Genomic DNA, 20,655 nt, shown 5'->3' on the forward strand with positions numbered 1-20,655 from the left:
TCGACCCCAATTTTTTTTTAATGTCATGAACAAACTTTGTTACATCATGGGTGGTGAAGATGGTGGTCAAGTTTCATCGGAATTGTATGTGTAGTTTCGGAGAAGAAAGCAAATACATATTTTGGGGGCAACCCCCCTTAAATCCCCTTAAAGCAGATTTTTCTAATGTCAGGAACAAACTTTGGTACGTCATGGGTGATGAAGGTTGTCGTGATGTTTCATCGGAATTGTGTGTATCGTTTAAGAAGAAAGTAAATACCTCTTTGGGTGAGGCAACCCACACCCCCACCCCCAAACTCTCGCTGTAGAACCCTTCAGACCTCGTTTTTTTAATGCCATCACGGGTGATGAAAGTTGTCAAATTTCATTGAAATTGTTTGTGTAGTTTCTGAGAAAAAGTTGCAAGTATTTGTGGACGGACGATGCGCCATCGCATAAGCTCCCCGGAACTACTTCTCAGGTGAGCTAAAAACCATCCCTGGGAATATTATAACAAACAAACTACAGGTGGAAGCTGTCCGGGGCTCAGCGACGATCCTGTTGAGAGCCCTTGGCAGAAAACTTTGAGAACAGAAAACTTCACAGCTTGGTTCATGAATCGTGACCCCTTACTGAAATGAAGGTGGATGCTTTGAGCCCGCCCTGGGAGGACTCCATTCCACATTCTAAAACCCACGTATGTAGATACCAATTAACGACACACACACACACACACACACACACACACACACACACACACACACACACACACACACACACACACACACACACACACTCCCTTTTATTAGTCTGATGGGATCCAAGATTTGGTTCCAAAATCGATCATAATCAGCAAAACAGACACAACTGGAACGGCACTCAGTGGGGTGCATTCACCTGCCAGGCTGAAGAGTTTACGCTTTGTAACTCAGTGATAAACTCGATCTGCATCCGGATCTCATCCAAATTCGAATCGGCTTGTTCTTGTCACTTACCCAACTCATTCACCAATTTTCATCCGAATCCTCCCATAATTGTTTGAGATATCGTGACATGTATATATATATATATATATGTATATATATATATATATATATATATATATATATATATATATATATATATATATATATATATATTGTTGCGGAAATGGCCCTTATTGGACTACTAAATATAGGATTAGCTCAGATCCCCCATTAAATGCACGGAAAGATAGGTTGTTTGGTAAAATGGTCGTTATATGTGTGTCGGGAGCTGTAAGAGACTGTTTTTATGTTCGTACCGTGGTGGTGAAACAAGGGCTCCCTCTTCTTCCTCCCCTCTACGGACAATAGGCCCCGCCCAGTCGGCTGGGAGGGTGTGGCCAAGGGGAGGAGGTGGAGCGAAGGGGAGGAGTTTGGCGGAGAGAAGGCGTCCTCGTGGGTCGAAGCGAGCACGAGAGAGAAACGAAGGGGAGAAAGAGTATTGTGTTTGGAAAACAGCCGGCTTCGAGGCGAGCGAGAAAAGAAAAGGCAGTGGTGAATCAGCCGGGAGAGAATGCTGAACCTGAGGGTCGAGTCTGCCATCGGCCGAGAAAGAAAAGGTGACTCGACAGAGAGAGGAACTGAGAGGACGAAGCGGAAGTCGGGCTTCGAGGCGGGAAGGCAGGAGAGGAGATGCCGGAGCCTCTGACGGTCCTTATTCACCTCACGGCTGAGGCCCATGGTTGATCTGGCGGACTTGTGCCATCGACATTGCGCGGGACCAGAGCGTGCGGAGACCGCGTGCGTGAGGTCTGTGACAAAAGGACAAGCGCCATTTTGCCACGCGGCGTGGTTCGAGCTGGGAGTTCGAATCCGTGGACATCCGCTTGTTATGAGCGAGATTCGTGGTTTTTGACACTTTCCTCTCGTCCATGAAACCTGACCAAGTACTCTGTCTTGTCTTGCATGCATGCTTTTTGTCTTTGTCTGCACGTGTTGTATAAGGCGTATTTCGGTAGCGACCCCCTTCGAAACCTGTAGACCGTGGTTCCCTAGTTAAGAACGGGTTGAGAATTGTAAATAAAACCATTGTCGTGAATTTTGCTTGCGTTGTAATCCCCGATGTTCCCCAATAAATCTGGTTAATCTATATGAAGTTGCCGCTATGGATTAATTCCTGTCGCGTCGAGGAACGATCCGTTCGATTGGCATATGATACCAAAAATGGTTACAGACTGGTAGACTCCGCTCGGCATCTGACAAAACCATTCTGTAACCAGGGGTTCTATTTCCCAAACTGGCAAGGTACAAGGATTACTTTGGTATCGTGATTGAAGGCGCGTGACCTGAGGCCTGTGCTGAGTCGGCCGGCGTTATAAACCCTGGAGACGGTGGTGGTGAGGGTGGCGCCGAGGACCGGGTGAGAGTCCCGCCACCCCAGATCCGCAAATATATATATATATATATATATATATATATATATATATATATATATATATAATTACATATATAATTACATATATAATTATATATATATATATATATATATATATATATATATATATATATTGCGGTTGAGGAAATTCGCAAACCACCATTCAGGTCGCGTAGGTGAGATATCTCTGTAAGTACATGTGTAGTTAGCCCCAAACCCGTTCTTTCGAGGGAATAAATGTGATTCATTCGGGCTGCGACCCTTTAAGATAGCCGTTTTTCTGTCTCCAACCAATTTTGAACCAACCACGTCTCAACCGCCATCACACAACAACCACCAACCACAACGCCGCTTCACAACAACAACAACGCCAACAGCCACGACCTTTACCTTCACAACTCGCTCCCGCAAACATCGCATCACCGCCATTCCAAACGTCACCATGGCCATGGACCACCACTTTAAACCCTCCACCACCTTCGCCTCTCCTTCTGCGGCCATTCCCGCACCGCTTGTGGGCACCGAGCGTTGGGCTGTCCTGGCCTCGTGCGGGACGCGCGCCGAGCCGCGGGTGCAAAGTGCGGCCTTTCCGAGGAGAATTCGGATCAGGAATGATACACGCCCACTTCTGATCCGTCCAATCAGCAAGCGCGGGGCGGTTTGGCCCCGCCTCCAGGCGCGTCGGAGTAGAATCGATATATGCAAATTCGAGGATCAGGGGAGACTCACGCCCCTTTTTCTCCGTCCAATGGACGAGCGTGGCTCCACCCCCGAGCTCGTTCTGATCCAGAAATTTGCATATGGGTTCTCCTGCCGGACTATAAAGCGCCGAGCGTGGGGCGAATTTAGTGAGTTGGAGGCAGTCAGTTTTGAGAAGAGTCAAGGTGAGTTTGAGAAGAGTCAAGTCGGGTCTGGAGAGGAGAAGTCTGTCGGGGCTCGCAGTCTGTCGGGGTTCGGAGTCTGTCGGGGAGCTGCAGAGAGAGGAAGCCTGGAGCGCGGTCGAGGTGGTTTGCTGCAGTCGGCTGAGGAGAATTGCGGAGGAGGCCGAGTGGCTCGGGTCCGAGGCAGGGAAGACGGCGGTCGGCGACGAGCTCGCAGTGGAGTCGCTCGTCACGGGACCCAAGTGGGCCAGCTGTCCTCTTTCCCCAGAGCATCAACAATTCCCCCCTTTCCCCCCCCCCGCGCTGAGATAGTGCGAAAAGGGGGGCCCCGTTCCCACCCCACTCCAAGCAGTGCCAACGAAACCCGCGAAGGAGCGCGGAGTAGGGGCACCGCTGCGCCGCCACATTTGCGGCTCATCACAAATACACGGGTAGGATCCACCCGGTCTCGCGGCCCACAGGCCCCGTCTGCCCCCTTGTCTTTGAGGGTGGCCCTTTTCTTTTGCTTTTGAGTAAATGTGTTGTCGGCGCCGTCTGTAAAGTAAAACTGTTTAAGTGTTGCCGTGTGCTCGCGTAGTCGGTAGTAGATCTGCATTGTTGTGTTTCTTTTGTAGCATTTGATATATGTGCATAATTGTTGTAATTGTATATGTGTGCTCTCCGTGTGCCGTGGAATAAATGTGCCTTATGTTGAACTGTTTTTCCCGTTTCGCTTCGTCTTTTCTTTAATTGAATCTCCATCTTGCTTCACGTAAAGGGTTGGTAGTGGGCTTAATACGCCCGATAATTAATCGGAACCGTCGAGGCCGACGATAACACCGCTCGGTTATCCCGATAGTACGGAACGGGTCGCTTAAGTGGCCCGTGTCCGGAGTCGACCTGCGGCGAGGTGCGATCGCCCGGTCTACCCTCCGCGTGGGTACTTCGGTAGGTCGAATTTGGCGAACAACCCTATCCCACGCGGGGGGGCGATTAGCACGATCGTGGTGAGGCCGAAAGGCCCACCCGTGACTAGCTCCCGGCGTTGGTCCGATAGGGTCACGACAGAATTGTCCGTCCGGTGGGCGACGTGCCGCGATTCGAGTTACGTGGCCGCTCGCACGCCGGCGGGCGCGAATTCGCAACAATATATATATATATATATATATATATATATATATATATATATATATGTATATATATATATATATATATATATATATATATATATATATATATATATATATATATATATATATGTGTGTAATGTTTGGCCCCATCTCTCAATTGAGAAGAATCGTTGAAAAAATTCTCGTATCCAGATCCGGATCGTGATCTTCACCAAAATCTAATCAATACATCCTCATCACAAACCCAACCTGTCCACCAAGTTTCATCCCAATTCGTCCGTCACCCTTTGAAGTCTTTATTTTATTTCAACTTAATTATATCCTGAAACACTGTGTTGGGTAAGGTGTTCTAAGAACTCTGTAATTTCAATGCCATTCTGTTCAGTTTGTTGAGTGCTCCAGGTGCATACACAAATTGTAACACTGTGTTGGACTGTAATAATACTAATTTGTATATATAAATTTTACTCTATAATATAATAATATAATTATATAATCATACTATAATAATAAATTTTTTCCCAAAAATTGCTGTTCCAACTCAAAATATATACTCTTTGCAAACTTATACACAACTTACAATCACTCCTCAGATTTTCCCTTTCTTGTTTCTTGCGAGCTCCTTCAATCCTAGTTATGTCTGTGAACCGTATGTAATGTTTCGTGATATCCGACAGTCTCGGGAATTTCAGTAATGACATCTTGTGCAATTCCAAGGTCCATTTCGAATTGTTTGATATAATTGTCTGAAATGTCATCCTTTCTGGTATCCAAATCCTTCTACTGATGAACACATTGCAAACTTCCTCCAGCTTGAGTTGGAAAAGCAAATTGCTTTGTCTGTAACTCCATCAAGTACATGCATGCAGCACTCTGTGATTATTAGGACTAAAGCCTGAAGCTGGTGGCTCGGCATGTGCAGACATGACAAGTACGGGAATGCAGCTGGGTTGAGATTTGAATCAAGGCTCGACAGCCGAGAGATGAGACAGAGAGAGAGAGAGAGAGAGAGAGAGAGAGAGAGAGAGAGAGAGAGAGAGAGAGAGAGAGAGAGAGAGAGAGAGAGAGAGAGAGAGAGAGAGAGAGAGAGAGAGAAGAGGAAAGGGGGGGGGGGAGGGGAGAGAACTTCACCAATGCAAGTGTATTAAGATCAATGCCAGTTTGCTGGGAGAAGACAATGCCAATACCTCGATGAGTGAGAGAGCATCAGCTGCAGTTGTAGTTGCGCTCTGTTTGTTTCGCGCCATTCGGCATCGATGAACTGGCGAAGGGCCACACCCACTGCAACTTCAGACGTGTCTACCATCAGGCATGTTGGCGCCTCTGGCTTTGGATGAATAAGGCGAGAGGCGTTGGGCAGTGCGTCGTTGATGGTGTGGAAGGCTGACAAGGTTGGCTCCGACCATCGGAACACTTCAGGGTGCTTACCAGTTGCAAGTGACTCGTTCAGTGGATGCAGTGTTGTGGCTGTCTTTGGAATAAATTGATTGTAAAAGTTGATGAGGCCCAAAAACTCTCTAAGTTTGCGTTAAGATGAAGGTAACAGGAAATCCCGAATAATCTGCACCTTCTCCTCGAGTGGATGTCTGAGCGGTTAACACGGTGGCCGAGGAAATTCAACTCCCGAATGCACAATATGCACTTCGTGAGATTGATGACAATGCCGAGATCTTGCAAATGGGTGAAGAGGAGATGTCGGTGTTCCTGATATTCTTCTGTCGTTGCGCTGTCGATTCGAATATCATCCATATACATGTAGCAAAAGTATAATTCCCAGAGCACCAAATCGATAAAAGGTTGAAAGGTTTGTGCGGCATTGCGTAGGCTGAATGGCATCCGAGAGAATTTGAACAGGCCGAAAGCCATGGTGATTGCTGTCTTTGGGGTGTCCTCTGGATAAATGGGAAACCGATGGAATGCACGAACGAGGTCGATCTTGGAGAAGATTGTGGAGCCATGGAGCGTGATGGTAAGATCCTGAATGAGTGAAATGGGGTAACGGTCTAGAACAGTGGGTACCATGTGTCGCGGTGAAGCCCAACTGCTCGATGATGGTCTGATGATCCCACGTTGCAACATATCGTCAAACTCCTGGCGGGTGATGCATAATTTCTCAGGTGCGAGTCAGTGAGCGCGCGTGAAAACAGGGGGTCCAATGGTCTCGATGTGATGCTTATCTAGTATAGTGTTTGAGGGGCTGGATTGTTGCCGATGGTGCGTGTTATGGACGGGAAGTCACAAAGCATTTTCTGAAAAGGGCACATTGTGTGTGGATGGAAGACGCGTCATATTCAGCGACGAAATGGTGGATGCTTTCCCAAGAACATTAAACTGTGTTGAGGCGTCTAATAGACGGTGATGTTTGACGTCTCCAATGAGATTGAAATGACACAATAGCAGGCCTTATGATTGAAATAACAGGTGCACGGCGAAACACTATAATAATTATATTTGTGTGGTTCACACCAAATCACTACAACATCAACATACGATCTTCACAATAAATGCATATTACTCGACTGCTCCTGGGAAGAAAAAAAAAAAACAAAACCCATGCAGTGTTTCAGCACAAGACTCCATTGAGGCCTGAAGGTCAATTACCTGGTTTTGTCTGGGATCAATTTTTTTAAAAATCCAAACATAGCTAGCCACCTTCCTCTGGATGAAAGAGAAGGCATTGCAAAGTTTGGTTGCACTGGTTCCTGCAGGGTCCGAGTCCATAAACAAACTTACAAACAAACAAACAAGAAAGTTGTCACGCATCGCACGATATTTGCGAAATGCAATAAACAAATTTGACCTTATAAATAATTGGTAGTTGAATTCAATGACCAAATATGCAAATCCTCTTCAAATTTCAAGTCGATCGGATGAAAATTGACAATTTTAGAAATTTGGCATCTGCCGACTTTTTGGCCGAAGTTGACCTCAAAAATTTTTGTTTGTTGAATTCAGTGACCTCGTTTGCAAATCTTCAAATCTTCAAATTTCAAATCAATGGGACAAAAAATATGCTTGGTGTTGGCTGAATGGTTCGGGTGGTTGGCTTGGGATCCTATGGTCCTGAGTTCAAATCCCACTTGGCTGTTGAATTAATACCAGGTGGGGTTGACTCAGCCTGTCACCAACCTGTCATCCTCCTGAGGTTGGCAAAATGCATACCAGTTTGCTGGGATGATTGAGCTATTTGAGTATCCTGTGTTGGAGTGGTGACCTGTCCAGGATTGTGCCCAATAGACCAGGAGACTTCCGTGCTCGCACCGATGCTCTGCACAGAACATGGATGGGATGAAAATTGAGGATTTGATACATTCCACCTAAGTTGTTGTGACCTTTGGTCTGTTGACCTCAAAAATAATTGGTGGTTGAATTCAGAGACCTGATATGCAAATGTTCTTCAAATTTGTTGTCAATTGGATGAAAATTGAGGATTTTCGAAATTAGATGAAGTTGTTGACCTTTGGCCTTTTGACCTCAAAAACAATCGGCTTCTTGCGTTTGACAAACTCCACCATGTGGTGAAGTTTCGTGAAGATCAGTTTAAAATTGTAACCTGTAAGCAATTGGCAAACAAACAAACAGACAGACAGATGAATGGTGACAGACTAATGCACAAGACCAACCAAAATACTTGAAAAGTTTTCGATTTTCCCAAGTAGAAACTTTCTTCTTTGTATATGTCAGATATATGAGCCAGCTGTTTCTGTATTAAGCCTTTTCTTTGATTTCTATACAATTCCATATCCCGCCTTGATATTTGCTCGACCTCGTTATTTTCACACGCAGAAAGACAACTTCACAATAAATAAATAAATAAATAAAAACTTTCCATTCTTCATCAAATTGAAGTCGAAACGTGACATCAACGACATTTTGGCTGAACTCCCATCATATGCCAGGTGTCTCCTTTGGCCGGGGAGAGTGGAGGAGCTTGGCTTGCATCTCCTCCTTTGTGTTCAAATTGATTCTCTGTAAAGAAATCAAACCCACCTGCATTTAAATATTTATATTCTGAATGCAGAATGGAAAGTGATATATACAAAGGATCCACACGGTCTTCGTGGCACAACATTGAGTGCAAGGAGCGGTCGCAGGCTCCTGTGCAAGCTCAAACAAGGAGGTCATTTGGCCCGTCACGGCCGTGTTGCACCACCGAGTTTACATGTAAAGTGTGCATACATTTTATTAAGATATCCTGTACATTTACTCGAGAAACAGATTGGATTGACCACTTTTCCTCATTACGAAGCCGTTCTATATATATATATATATATATATATATATATATATATATATATATATATATATATATATATATATATATATATATATATATATATACACATATCTAACCAACAAGGGAGCTTCATGAGACTCCATGACTACTGAACCATCAAGGAAGGGGAAATGAGGGGGGGATTGCACATCCAGCCTTAGAGATATAATTATATAATAATAATTATTATTATTACGTGGCCTCTTTGGAGGTTTGAGTGAAGGCGGACAGGATTTTGGATCAACCTTCCCATGCTGAAAAAAAAGAGCCACTTGACCATCCCATGAACTCTGGGCCGATTTGGATGACCCATTGCCCCCATTGTTAACCGACACTCCATTGTGTACAATGTGTTATCTTAAAATCGATCTCATACGATGCGACTGAAAGCATGGCACAGCATTCATCGCTCGGATTCATCGGAGTATGTCACTCCACAAAAAGAAAGCCCATTGCGCATTTAACCCAATTAACAAAGTCTTTACGTAATTCGAGTCATTCTAGTCTTGCATTGACAGGTGTGCCGCGTTCTCATTGGCTCGCACGTGCACACCTGGTTGGCGATTTGTTGGCGGCAAAAAAAAAGAGCAAAATAACAATTCACCACCGAGGTCATCAAGGTGATCGACGGTGAAGGTTCCCACGACGGGAGATGGTTTGATGGAAGCAGTGCTGGATTCACCATTAGGCAGACAAGGCATGTGCCTTAGGGCCAGCCAAAAATTTGGGCCAAAAATTCTTTTCACATTAAATATTTGTCTTTTTTTTGTATTAAATATTTTGTTCTTGAATCAGTTCATCTTTTGTCTGGGGTCCATTTCCATGAGCCCGAGATCAAATTAAAAAATTTTCAGGCCATTCTCTAAAATTTCAAAATGTGCCTTACGGCCAGCCAAAAATTTTGGCCAAAAATTCTTTTCACATTAAATATTTGTCTTTTTTTGTATTAAATATTTTGTTCTTGAATCAGTTCATCTTTTGTCTGGGGTCCATTTCCATGAGCCCGAGATCTAATTTAAAAATTTTCAGGCCATTCTCTAAAATTTCAAAATGTGCCTTACGGCCAGCCAAAAATTTTGGCCAAAAATTCTTTTCACATTAAATATTTGTCTTTTTTTGTATTAAATATTTTGTTCTTGAATCAGTTCATCTTTTGTCTGGGGTCCATTTCCATGAGCCCGAGATCTAATTTAAAATTTTTCAGGCCATTCTCTAAAATTTCAAAATGTGCCTTTGGGCCAGCCAAAAATTCTTTTCACATTAAATATTTGTCTTTTTTTGTATTAAATATTTTGTTCTTGAATCAGTTCATCTTTTGTCTGGGGTCCATTTCCGTGAGCCCGAGATCTAATTTAAAATTTTTCAGGCCATTCTCTAAAATTTCAAAATGTGCCTTCGGGCCAGCTGAGGATTAATCCAGCACTGAGTGGGAGGTAACGTTGAAACATCCAGGTGTACGAGTGAACGAGGACGCGATGTTACCTGTTGCACGGTGGAAGTGGAACTAAGCGGCAGGTTTATAAATTTGAACGAATGAAGAGGAAACGGTGTAATGTGGGTGCGGGAAAGTGTGTGTTCTTTTACTTGTTCCATAAATAGTAAATTGCCAGGTGGAGGAGAGAGAGAGAGAGAGAGGGGGAGCCGTGGGAACGCGGCGTTGCGCCGGGAGCCGCGGAGTTCCATTACCTGGACAGGTACACCGCGGGTGTCACGTGGAGGGAGGGGGATAAATCGGTGGGCCGAACGGAGATGACGCGTTGCAGGTACACAGCAGCCAATACGGACCTCGCCTCGGTCACTCCGGGTCTTACAAGCCTCGGTGTTAATCCGCCGCAAAGATATAATCCTCGAGCATTTTGTATCTCCACAAACTTGAGTAGACACATGTTTGTTTTGGAATCGATGCACGTTTAACGGACTAACTTCACCGGTGATTGATTGAACTGATAACTTCGGTATCCGATGTATCTGTTGGCTTTGTTTATGACTCCTGGTGGATTTATTTGTTTATTTCTTTATTTATTTATTTTTGTGAATTGCGCATGAATACATTAAACTGAGCAGGTGCTCCGGTTTCTTATTTCATAAACGCTTGGAAAGTATCCTCCGCTGATTTGTTTGTTTGTTGGAGCCTCCCATTAATCTGTAAGGAGTGAGTGCATGAAAGTTTAGTGGTGGTGGTGGTGGTGGTGGTGACCCAGAATGGTGAGCATTCCTGCCATGCTGCTTGGTTTTTTTTTTTACTGCAGTTGTGATTGTAACCTGAAATTTACTTTAAAATGTACTTTTAAAATGAAAACAACTTGTTGATTTTTATTATTGTTTAACTTTCTGAATGTTGTAAAAATTAAAGCTTTTGCGTCATCGTTTGATTACCTCCACCGCTTAAGGTGAAGGAGGTTATGTTTTCACCTCTTTCTGTCTTTGTTTGTTGGTTTGTGTGCAGGATATCTAAAAAACTTGTGGACTGATTCGGACAAAACTTGGTGGACATGTTAGGTTTATAGCAAGGAAGAATTGATTCGATTTTGGTGAAATTCCGAATCCGGATCTGGAGACTACAGTTATTTAATTTTTTAAGTTATTCTTCACTATTGAGGGATAGGGCCAAAAACGATATATAGCACGATATTTCAAAAAGTTGTGAACGGATTCGGACGAAACTTGGTGGACATGTTGGGTGTGTAGCAAGGAAGAAATGATTCCATTTTGGTGAAATTCCGAATCAGGATCTGGAGACGAGAATTATTTAAATTTTAAAGTTATTCTTCACTATTGAGAAATAGGGCCAAAAACGAAATAGTACTGTTTCTTTTGAACTTTATCAAAAGTAATGACAACTATTAATACTGCTGTAAAGAAATTGAAGAGGCTTTTTGTGCAAACTCTTAACGTTATCAAATTAGATGCTTTTATATTATCCCCCTGGTGGTTATCAAATTAGATGCTATCAAATTAGATATAGACCATAGATGCTTTTATATTTTTCATTCACTTGATTACAGATGGGACAGCTGGCTTTGACATCCTCTTTGAAGAATGCTGTCGACTTTCTTAATTAGTGGCTCTTGCTGGATGTTTCTTTCGGATGTAATTTTCTGAAATGAACCGATTTTTTTTTCCATTTGAAACTTGCACAATGGAGCTAAATGTGCAATAGTACTGTATCAGAATGTAAAGTGAAATATTTTGTCACATTGGTTTGGAGGAACCTGCAACTTCCTTTCATGGGGAAAATTGTGTGCTTTTGCTTGAAGGATGATGTATTAAACTAATTTTTTCCTCTTTGACTTCATAGGCTGATCAGCTTACAGAGGAGCAAATTGCAGGTACATTAAATGCCATTATTTATGTATTTGTAAAATGTAGATTACTGGTTGGAAGGAAAAAACAAAAGTAAGTAAAAGGTGAGAAATCTTTTACAATCAGCGATCTCTGAATATGGGATTTTGGAAATTTAGAAATGGTGTATGAATGCGAACGAGGCCTTTCACATAAGTGTTGCATGTGCATTTCAGTAGCTCACTTCAACTCGAACTTTTTCCTGCCATTGCTAATGTGAAATGTGTCGGTCAAATAATTATCTTTTAAACGCCCTCTTCAGCATTTAAACACAAGAGTGACAATTTCAAAATGGTTAACCATAATTGTTGCGTTTCTGGATGCAAATCGGACTCACGGAAATATAGGCAATACGAGAAATACCTGTGGATGAGAGGTGTCGAGTTTGTACCATTTCCTGTTAATACAAGCGAGTGGCAGCGGTGGATAAAACACACACACACACACACACACACACACACACACACACACACACACACACACACACACACACACACACACACACACACACACACACACACACACACACACACACCAAAAGCCAACAATAAAGCATCTCTCAAACCAAAACTATGAAAATTGGAGCATAGAGGAGAAAGATCATCCTCCACTGCAAAGTGTATTCAATCCATGAATCGTGGGGACTGCATGGCAGGGCGGCAATATTCAAGGTGACACATCTACTGTACATTGATGATTTAAAGCTCTCCGCAATGAATGGCGAGAAATTGGAAGAACAACTGAAATTAGTGAAATGGTACTTTATTACCATTTATTAGTGAAATGGTAGTGAAATTAGGAAATGGGACAATGGAATTTGGCCGAGATAAGTGTGCTAAATGCACATTCGTACAAGGCAAGCCAACAAAAACAGATAATGTAAAAAATTTACCAAAACACACCAATACAGGAGCTAGAAAACAAAAAAATCTCAAACATTTTGGGCCACCAAAGACAGTAGAATCCGGATAATATGCGTATGCTTGAATATAAGCGCATATGAAAAATATGCGCTCATGGACCTCCTTATTTTATTTCTCCATTAAAAAAGCACAAATGAAAACATCATCAAAAAGGCTCTGAAAACTGAAAATATTATCAACTCAAACACAACAGTATTTCGTGTTTTATTGGTACATCAACTTTTAAGTTCGATTTTTTTTTACACGTCTGGTACTGGTACTTCCCAGAGTTGAATGTTCAAAACAACATTGTTCATCAAGGGTCGTAAAATGGTGTTTTTACGACCATTTATTATTGAGTCGAAAAACAACGTTTTTCATCACAATCAATATGGACACACCGGTGAAGCGTCAATCATATACTTGTGAAAAGTAGATTGATATTATCGAGTTTTACAACTCTTGTAAGAACCAGTAACAGATGTGTAACTAGAGGGGGAGCACTCGGTTGAGTGCAAAACCTCCACCGCCAATACTGCTGGGTCACTGAAGTGAACCTGATATCCTATTCATTGTAGGTCAAAACGGATCAGACTCTACTGAACCACGATTGAATAAACTAATCTAGATCGACGTGCATGCAGAAATGCCAAAAAAATGAAATCGAAATTTTTTTTTTTAAAAAGGTGCAAAATTTGTTTTTTTTTTCTCTAACAAATTTTTTGGGGGGGTTTGGAAATCACTTAAAACATGTAGAAATGCAAAAAAAAATTCAAATATTTTTCAAATAAAATCGAAATTTTTTTGAAAAAAGTTTCAAAGATTTTTTTTTTCTCTAACAAATTTTTTTTTGGGTTAGAAATCACTTAAAACATGTAGAAATGCAAAAAAAAAATTCAAATATTTCTTTCAAAATGGCCGCCATAGCGGCCATATTGGACTTTGGACCAAGTCCAAAATCTAATGGCATGATCCTTGGACCATACCTAATCCCCCCACCAAGTTTCATCGAAATCCGTCCAGGAGTTTTTCCGTAATACTGTTCACAAACAAACAAACAGACAGGGGTGAAAACAGTAACCTCCATCCATCTTCGATGGCGGAGGTTAATAATTTCGGACTTAACATGAGGACTTTGATATCAATGGTGAAGAATGATGGAATAATTATTCAGAGTGTAAAAAGTTTTAAGATGGGCAGCGGAAGATGGGCCTTTTACATGGACATGGAAAACGAACTTGTTACGGAGTTTAAACAGACAGATGCTCGAGGACTGAAAGAAAGTGCATTTGAAATTTGTTTCCGAGGTACGGACAATTGAAATCGCAATGATGTAAAAACTGATGTCTACGCAGCCATTCTGAAAAAAAAACATTTAGCATTATTAGCATACGCCGTGGCTTTTTGAATACAAGTGTATGTGGAAAATAAGTGCATATGTGTTTCGCTAAATCTAAAAATAAGCACATACGCTTATTATCCAGATTCTACTGCATGTCACAAACAAATGGGCCAAAGAATACCTGCATAGAACGAGGTGGATCCTGGAAACGTATCTCACCCCAAGAAACAGTCAAAGCCATAAAGCAACTCGCAGTACCAGTATTCCAATACAGTGGTGGAAATAATAAACTGGCCACAACCAGAAATCAACAAGCTAGATGTCCAAACAAGGAAACTCCTCTCTATTATATCCACAAAATGTTCCACAAAAATCAATATAGCCCGAGAATGAACCTGCCAAGACGAGGAACAGCAGTGTGATGGAACTCAACCAAGTTCACAGAATCACAACTGTAGGGTTGGCTGAGTACATGAAAAGTTCAACGGATTACCGAAACCAATTTGTACGTAAACACGAAGACGGCAAACCAGAAAAGGTATCCCTAACCCACCGAGCAACGAAACTACAAACACAAGAAACCGAAACAGCAATGAATACAGCTCCATCGATTGCAAAAATAAAGACAAAATAAAAATATAAAATGAAATATCAACAGATATACACCGAAGATGTTAAAAAGGAGTTAGACAAATTGGGAACAGACAAAGAGGGCGCTTTGGAATGGTTAGGAGGAGGTCTGTTCAACTGGGATGGAGAGGGAATCTTAATAAATGCCCAAGACCAAGGACACAAGACCAATCTTTCAAAGAAAATGTTGGGACTAAGTAATTCAGGCATGTGTAGGTTTTACAAGATATAAACAGAATGCACGATCCACCTCCTTTTGTGATGTAAAAAAACCAAAACTTGTGCTTTTATTTGTACAGCTGTACACACAAAGGCACAACAAAGTATGTGGAGTAATCCATTGGCATGTGTCTAAAAATTTCATAAACCGAGTTCCAGAAAACTCATGAAAACATGAAGCAAAAGCGATCATTGACAGAGGATGTAATGCTAACGTTCGACCTGATGATCCCATCAAGCATGAACAATGAATACAAAGCATTGTGACTGGACAAAAAAATGGCATTGGGTACAAAAAGAAGGCATTGCCAATTGAGATATCAGGACCCAGCAATTTTGGGCTAAACAACACAGAAATCAATAAAATTATGGAATACCAGGATCTCAAAGGAAGCTGAAGAGCACCAAAATTGTACCAGTGATAGTTGGAGCAATGGGAATGATAAAGAAGAACCTCATGGATATCTTAAAAGCCATCCCTGGGAATATTACTGCAAATGAACTGCAGTTGGAAGCTGTCTGGGGCTCAGTGACGATCCTCAAAAGAGTCCTCGGAACAAAACTTTCACAACTTGGTCCATGAATCCTTCCCAAAATGGAAGTGGATAATTCAAGGGCTGGGAGAACTCCGTTCCATCTTCTGAAACCCGCATATGGAGATCACACACACACCCACACACACACACACACACACGAGATGTAAAAATCTATTATAATGTCTCTTGTAGCCCTGGAGCCAAACCATAAATATATTTATAACTGTGCTCACAGATCCCACTCCAGCCCCCACCCCCAACATGATTTATGGTACATGTCATCATTTTTAAAAAGTCAATTTTAAATTTAACCTGTGCGTTCCCAAGCCCCAGATATGACCTTCCCATTGCTGCTAAGAAGCACCCAAACTAGAAACGGTGTCTCCCTCAGGAAAGTCTGCCGCGTACATGTGGTTCTCACGTAAATATAGCCAGCACAAACTTTGTGTATTTTCATGTTGTGAAGATGTCCTTTATTTGGTCCCCATTACTTTGTGGGTAATGCTGCACAGCATCGTCTTTCTAATTTAACACATCCGTTAAATAGATCGCCAAACTTGGCATGCTTACAGCAGACCTCGCACAAGGTTTAAAGTCCATTCACTGGCAGCGATGGTCGAGGGTTTAGGGGAGCGCACGCCCGTCCACAGTTCTCCGGAACTTCCACTGGTCCACGTCATCGGTTGTTTGCATTATGGGCAGCTGCAGGGTCTCAACACTGTTGATGAACTGGGAAAAAAGTTCTCCAACTTTCATTGTGCACAGATACACCCTTTCTCTCATGGATTTTTTGAAGTCTTTTTGAGTTATTTTCACAATGTGGGATAATCGCGTCATTTCAAAAATCCCGTATTGGTGATCTTTTTTTAAGAATTTAGAATTGTGATCGTTCTTAAGAATTTGTTATCTCTTTTAGAATTGGTGATCTCTTTCAGAATTTTAAGCCTAGTGTTGGCTTAACCGTTAAGGTGGCTGGCTTAAGATCTTACCGTCCTGAGTTTAGGCCCTTGTCTTGCCATTAGAAATAATACCAGGTGGGTTGGCTCCGCCTGTCACCCTTCCGACATTGGCAAAATGAGTACCAGCTTATTTGGAAGAATGAGCCAGTCGAATATCCTGTGTCAGAGTGGTGACCCATCTAGGATTGTGTCCCCCAGCCAAGGAAAAACTACATTGATAGCCTTATGCATCTGAAGATGGCAATTGAGTGGTTTTTCTTCTTTAGAATTGGTGATGTTTTAGAATTTGTTTTCTCTTTTAGAATTTGTGATTTAATTCATGCAATGTATGGCTTGTTGACTGCTGTGCTTTGCAGAATACAAGGAAGCATTCTCACTCTTTGATAAGGACGGTGATGGTACAATCACCACAAAGGAGTTGGGGACGGTCATGCGGTCTCTTGGCCAAAACCCCACAGAGGCGGAACTGCAGGACATGATCAATGAAGTTGATGCTGATGGTATACTCCGATGGGGGAAAAGGGGAACTGGTTGGGGTGGGAGATGGGAGGATATTGGGGGCTTGTTTTGAATCTCCAAAAACAATAATATTTTTGAATTGGACCATCAGATTGAAGACATTGAATCCCAGCCTACAAATGTTTCAACCGCAACGTGATTTTGATATTCGTTAATTTTAATCCATTGTGGGGATCACAACATGCTCGTCATTAATAAGTAGTCCTCAGTATGGCAGAAATCCGTGCAGTAAATTGATGAAAAGCCGATTTTAATGCTACTTGAGTGATGATGCCCAGCTGAGTGCGGTTGCTGCCGACTTAAGGCCGTGTGCTTTCAGTGCCATATGATATATTTAGGTGATAAATGTATCATTCTGGTGGTTGACATTTACTTGGAGAAAAATAGAATAATTTCGACTTCAGATTGGTCAAAATTTCACTTCCAGGCAATGGAACAATAGATTTTCCTGAATTTCTCACGATGATGGCACGAAAAATGAAGGATGCGGATGGTGAAGAGGAAGTCCGGGAAGCTTTTCGGGTTTTTGACAAGGTAATACTGAAAGTCAAAGCTTTCTGCTCACTTCTACTTTTGTCTTCCCTGCCCCCCCCTGTCCTTTCTTCCAATCATGATTGATATATTTAATCTCCAAACTCCAGTCCCACTCTTCTCTCTCCTCCTCACTGGAATATAATCGACATATTGCAGTTCTCCACTATCTTCCATAAACTAATAAATGAATTGTAACCCTCTTGGCCTTCCAAATGTTTGATGTTATTTGTAACTCTGCAGTGTAAGTTTAGTTTGTTGGTTTGGCAAAAGAAGCATACATGCTCTACCGGGTCTTAATTAGAGGGCTAATTTTACCGTTGTTAACTCCTCTAGGAGGATGGCATGAAAACGAGGGAGGGAGGGAGGTCGGGGAATTGAGGGACTGAAGCATGGAGAGGGAGAAACAGCTGTTTATATGAAGAACAATGTCCTTGAGGATTTCTTATGGAAATGCTTAACATCAACTTGGGATTTGAAAGATGTAATTTGACCATCAAAATAATTTCGGAAGTTGTTTTAGCAGTTATGACAATTTATGTTTAAAATTATTCATACAGCTGAGCTTTTCAGGCCCTTAAAGCTCAACGTTTTCCTACATTATGTGCGTGGATGGTGCCTTGACAGGATGGGAATGGTTTTATCAGTGCAGCAGAGCTGCGGCACGTCATGACAAATCTCGGAGAGAAACTAACCGACGAGGAAGTGGATGAGATGATCCGGGAGGCAGACATCGACGGAGATGGTCAAGTCAATTATGAAGGTGTGTGTTGGGTTCCTGGTCTTGTTGAGAAAATCAATCATATATATATATATATATATATATATATATATATATATATATATAATATATATATATATACATATATATATATATATATATATATGTTCATTTTTATTTATTTATTTATTTTTGCATCTATAGCTCTTGAAGCCTGTTGATAAATTGCATCAAGAACAAGGATGCAGTCAGAGATGTGTTCATGAGCTGAGTGTTCAGATGGGAATGCCAATCGACAAACCACATATAATTATAAAAGTTTCATTTTTAAAAATCACTTCCCATTGTGAATTCTTATAATGAAGTTTTATTGTTTGAGATGAACTGACTTATTTTGCATCTGCTTTGTCACTGGTGCTATAAGGGTTTTGTTTTAATTGCAGAGTTCATAACGATGATGTTGACAAAGTGACGACCTGAAAGAAGAATCAAATGTGCTGTGATAACTGAACTTTCAACCTGAAAATTCCTTCATCTTTGCCTTAAACTACAGGCTCTTGTGTTCCATGTAGATTCCTGTTTATTGAATAAAATGGCTGTGAAAAGTTGATGTTTTTGCTCTTTGTTATGAAAATTTTGTCACTTTTAATTTGTCAAACAGAAATATATTTGTCACTTTTAATACTCTTTTGGTGTAGTTTTTCAAGACTAGGGTCTTGTTTGGGACCTTGTACGCGTCGGGCTCGGTGATACGGCCCTGTGTTGTGATGGCACTTGTCTGAATGGCTGCTAAAGTCTAAAGCAGCAAAACAATGAAACATTTTGCAAATAAAAAGAGCAATGTTGTAAGAAAAGCAGCATTTTGAATCTGTTACCTGTAAGTGTTGGTAAAAATGTTACAGCTTGGGCACAAACTGAAGGTCAATGGTAAATAAATAAACAGGAATTGATTTTTTTTTTTAAAAACAAATGGGTATCTCACGGTTGACGTGCTGCGCTGGGGCTAATAAGGGTTATTTATAGTTACTACTACTTTGCTATTATGCCTGGTGTTGGTTTCATGGATAGGGTGATGGGCTTGGTATCCTTTAATCCTGAGTTGAAATTCCCCTCGGCTGTTGAATTAATACCAGGTGGGGTTGACTCTGCCTGTCATCCTTCCGAGCTCGGCAAAATGAGTAGCAGCTTGCTTGGTATCCTGTGTCGGAGTGGCGACCCATCCAGGATTGTGTACCATAGCCAAGGAGACTGCTTCCGCAGCACCAACGCTCTGCACAGAGTATTGGTGCTACCATAGCAGTCTCCCAGACGATTGGACACAATCCTGGATGGGTCGCCACTCCAACACAGGATACCAGTATGCTAGCATTCATTTTGCTGACCTCAGAAGGATGACAGGCAGAGTCAACCCCACCTGGTATTAATTCAACAGCTGAGTGGGATTTGAACTCAGGATCCTAGGATCTTCAACATCCACAAGTGAATGCTGGCAGATGACATGGCTGGCTTAACATCCCATCTGAACTATGGTTTCTGCAATGATGCATCTCGGTTGATGGTATATAGATGGCTTGGGAATCAAACCCAGACAATACAGCTCAAAAGCAAGTACAACTACCCCTGAATTCTCTTTCCACCCTTTGTTGCTACATTATCTGATGCCTCAGCATTGTTTCTTCATTGGATTTGTAACCTTCCCAGCAATCTTCATGTTAACTTTATAGCATGGGGTAAAAAATGTCCGGTTAAGTATATAAAATGTTTATTCAAATGTTTATTATACATAATGTGTGATGATATTATATATAATGTGTTTATATATAAAATGTTTATTACTATCGTCATGTCAGTTAACACGGGTCGTCTGTGCCAGGATCCTTTCTCCTGGGAACGGCCGAATAGTTTCTAACCAACTGCGTTCACTTTAATTAATCTACTCTTTACCGTTCCCCAAAGTCGTCCAAAATAAACCATAATTGATGACACACTCGTGGGACACAGGAGGATGGAATAAGTTTTCTGAACTTTCAAAAGGGTTGGTTTATAATGAGAAAGGTGGATGGGATGAGCAGTTTGAATTAAACCATGCAAATCAAAAGACACAAACTTGTGTACAAGGATGAGAAATAAATTAAAACTTAACCCACACGAGGCACCACAGATCCCACCTGTACACATGTTAAAATTGCAGGCAAGGACTTTCTTTTAGAGATGTACAGCTCGGGAACAGTGTCCCCGTTTCCAAGAGCTGTTCTTCCTGAGCAACGATGAAACAGGGCATTGGAGATGAAGAGCGAGAAATTAATTAAGCT

The 20,655-nt window shown here is 41.8% G+C and overlaps 1 protein-coding gene across 1 annotated transcript; it reads left to right on the top strand.

Annotated features, from left to right (window-relative positions):
* Positions 1-10,617: 10,617 nt before the first annotated feature.
* LOC147014739 (calmodulin-alpha) lies at positions 10,618-18,951 on the top strand. The gene is made up of 6 exons (XM_085852917.1): positions 10,618-10,847; positions 11,941-11,971; positions 16,929-17,072; positions 17,519-17,625; positions 18,250-18,385; positions 18,787-18,951. Exons 1-6 carry the CDS (start codon positions 10,845-10,847, stop codon positions 18,813-18,815), a joined length of 450 nt encoding a protein of 149 aa, XP_085709043.1. The 5' UTR covers positions 10,618-10,844; the 3' UTR covers positions 18,816-18,951.
* The last annotated feature ends 1,704 nt before the right edge of the window (positions 18,952-20,655 follow it).

This window comes from Eptatretus burgeri, chromosome 13, assembly GCF_056783735.1.
Source record: "Eptatretus burgeri isolate ZD-2024b chromosome 13, Ebu_testis_v1, whole genome shotgun sequence".
Lineage (NCBI taxonomy): Eukaryota > Metazoa > Chordata > Myxini > Myxiniformes > Myxinidae > Eptatretus > Eptatretus burgeri.

What these genes read in the sequence shown, in the direction of transcription:
- LOC147014739 (XM_085852917.1), top strand. An exon ending in TACAGAGGAGCAAATTGCAG is followed by an intron (nt 11,972 to 16,928) that starts GTACATTAAATG and finishes TGTGCTTTGCAG; the next exon opens with AATACAAGGAAGCATTCTCA. An exon ending in CTTTTCGGGTTTTTGACAAG is followed by an intron (nt 17,626 to 18,249) that starts GTAATACTGAAA and finishes GTGCCTTGACAG; the next exon opens with GATGGGAATGGTTTTATCAG.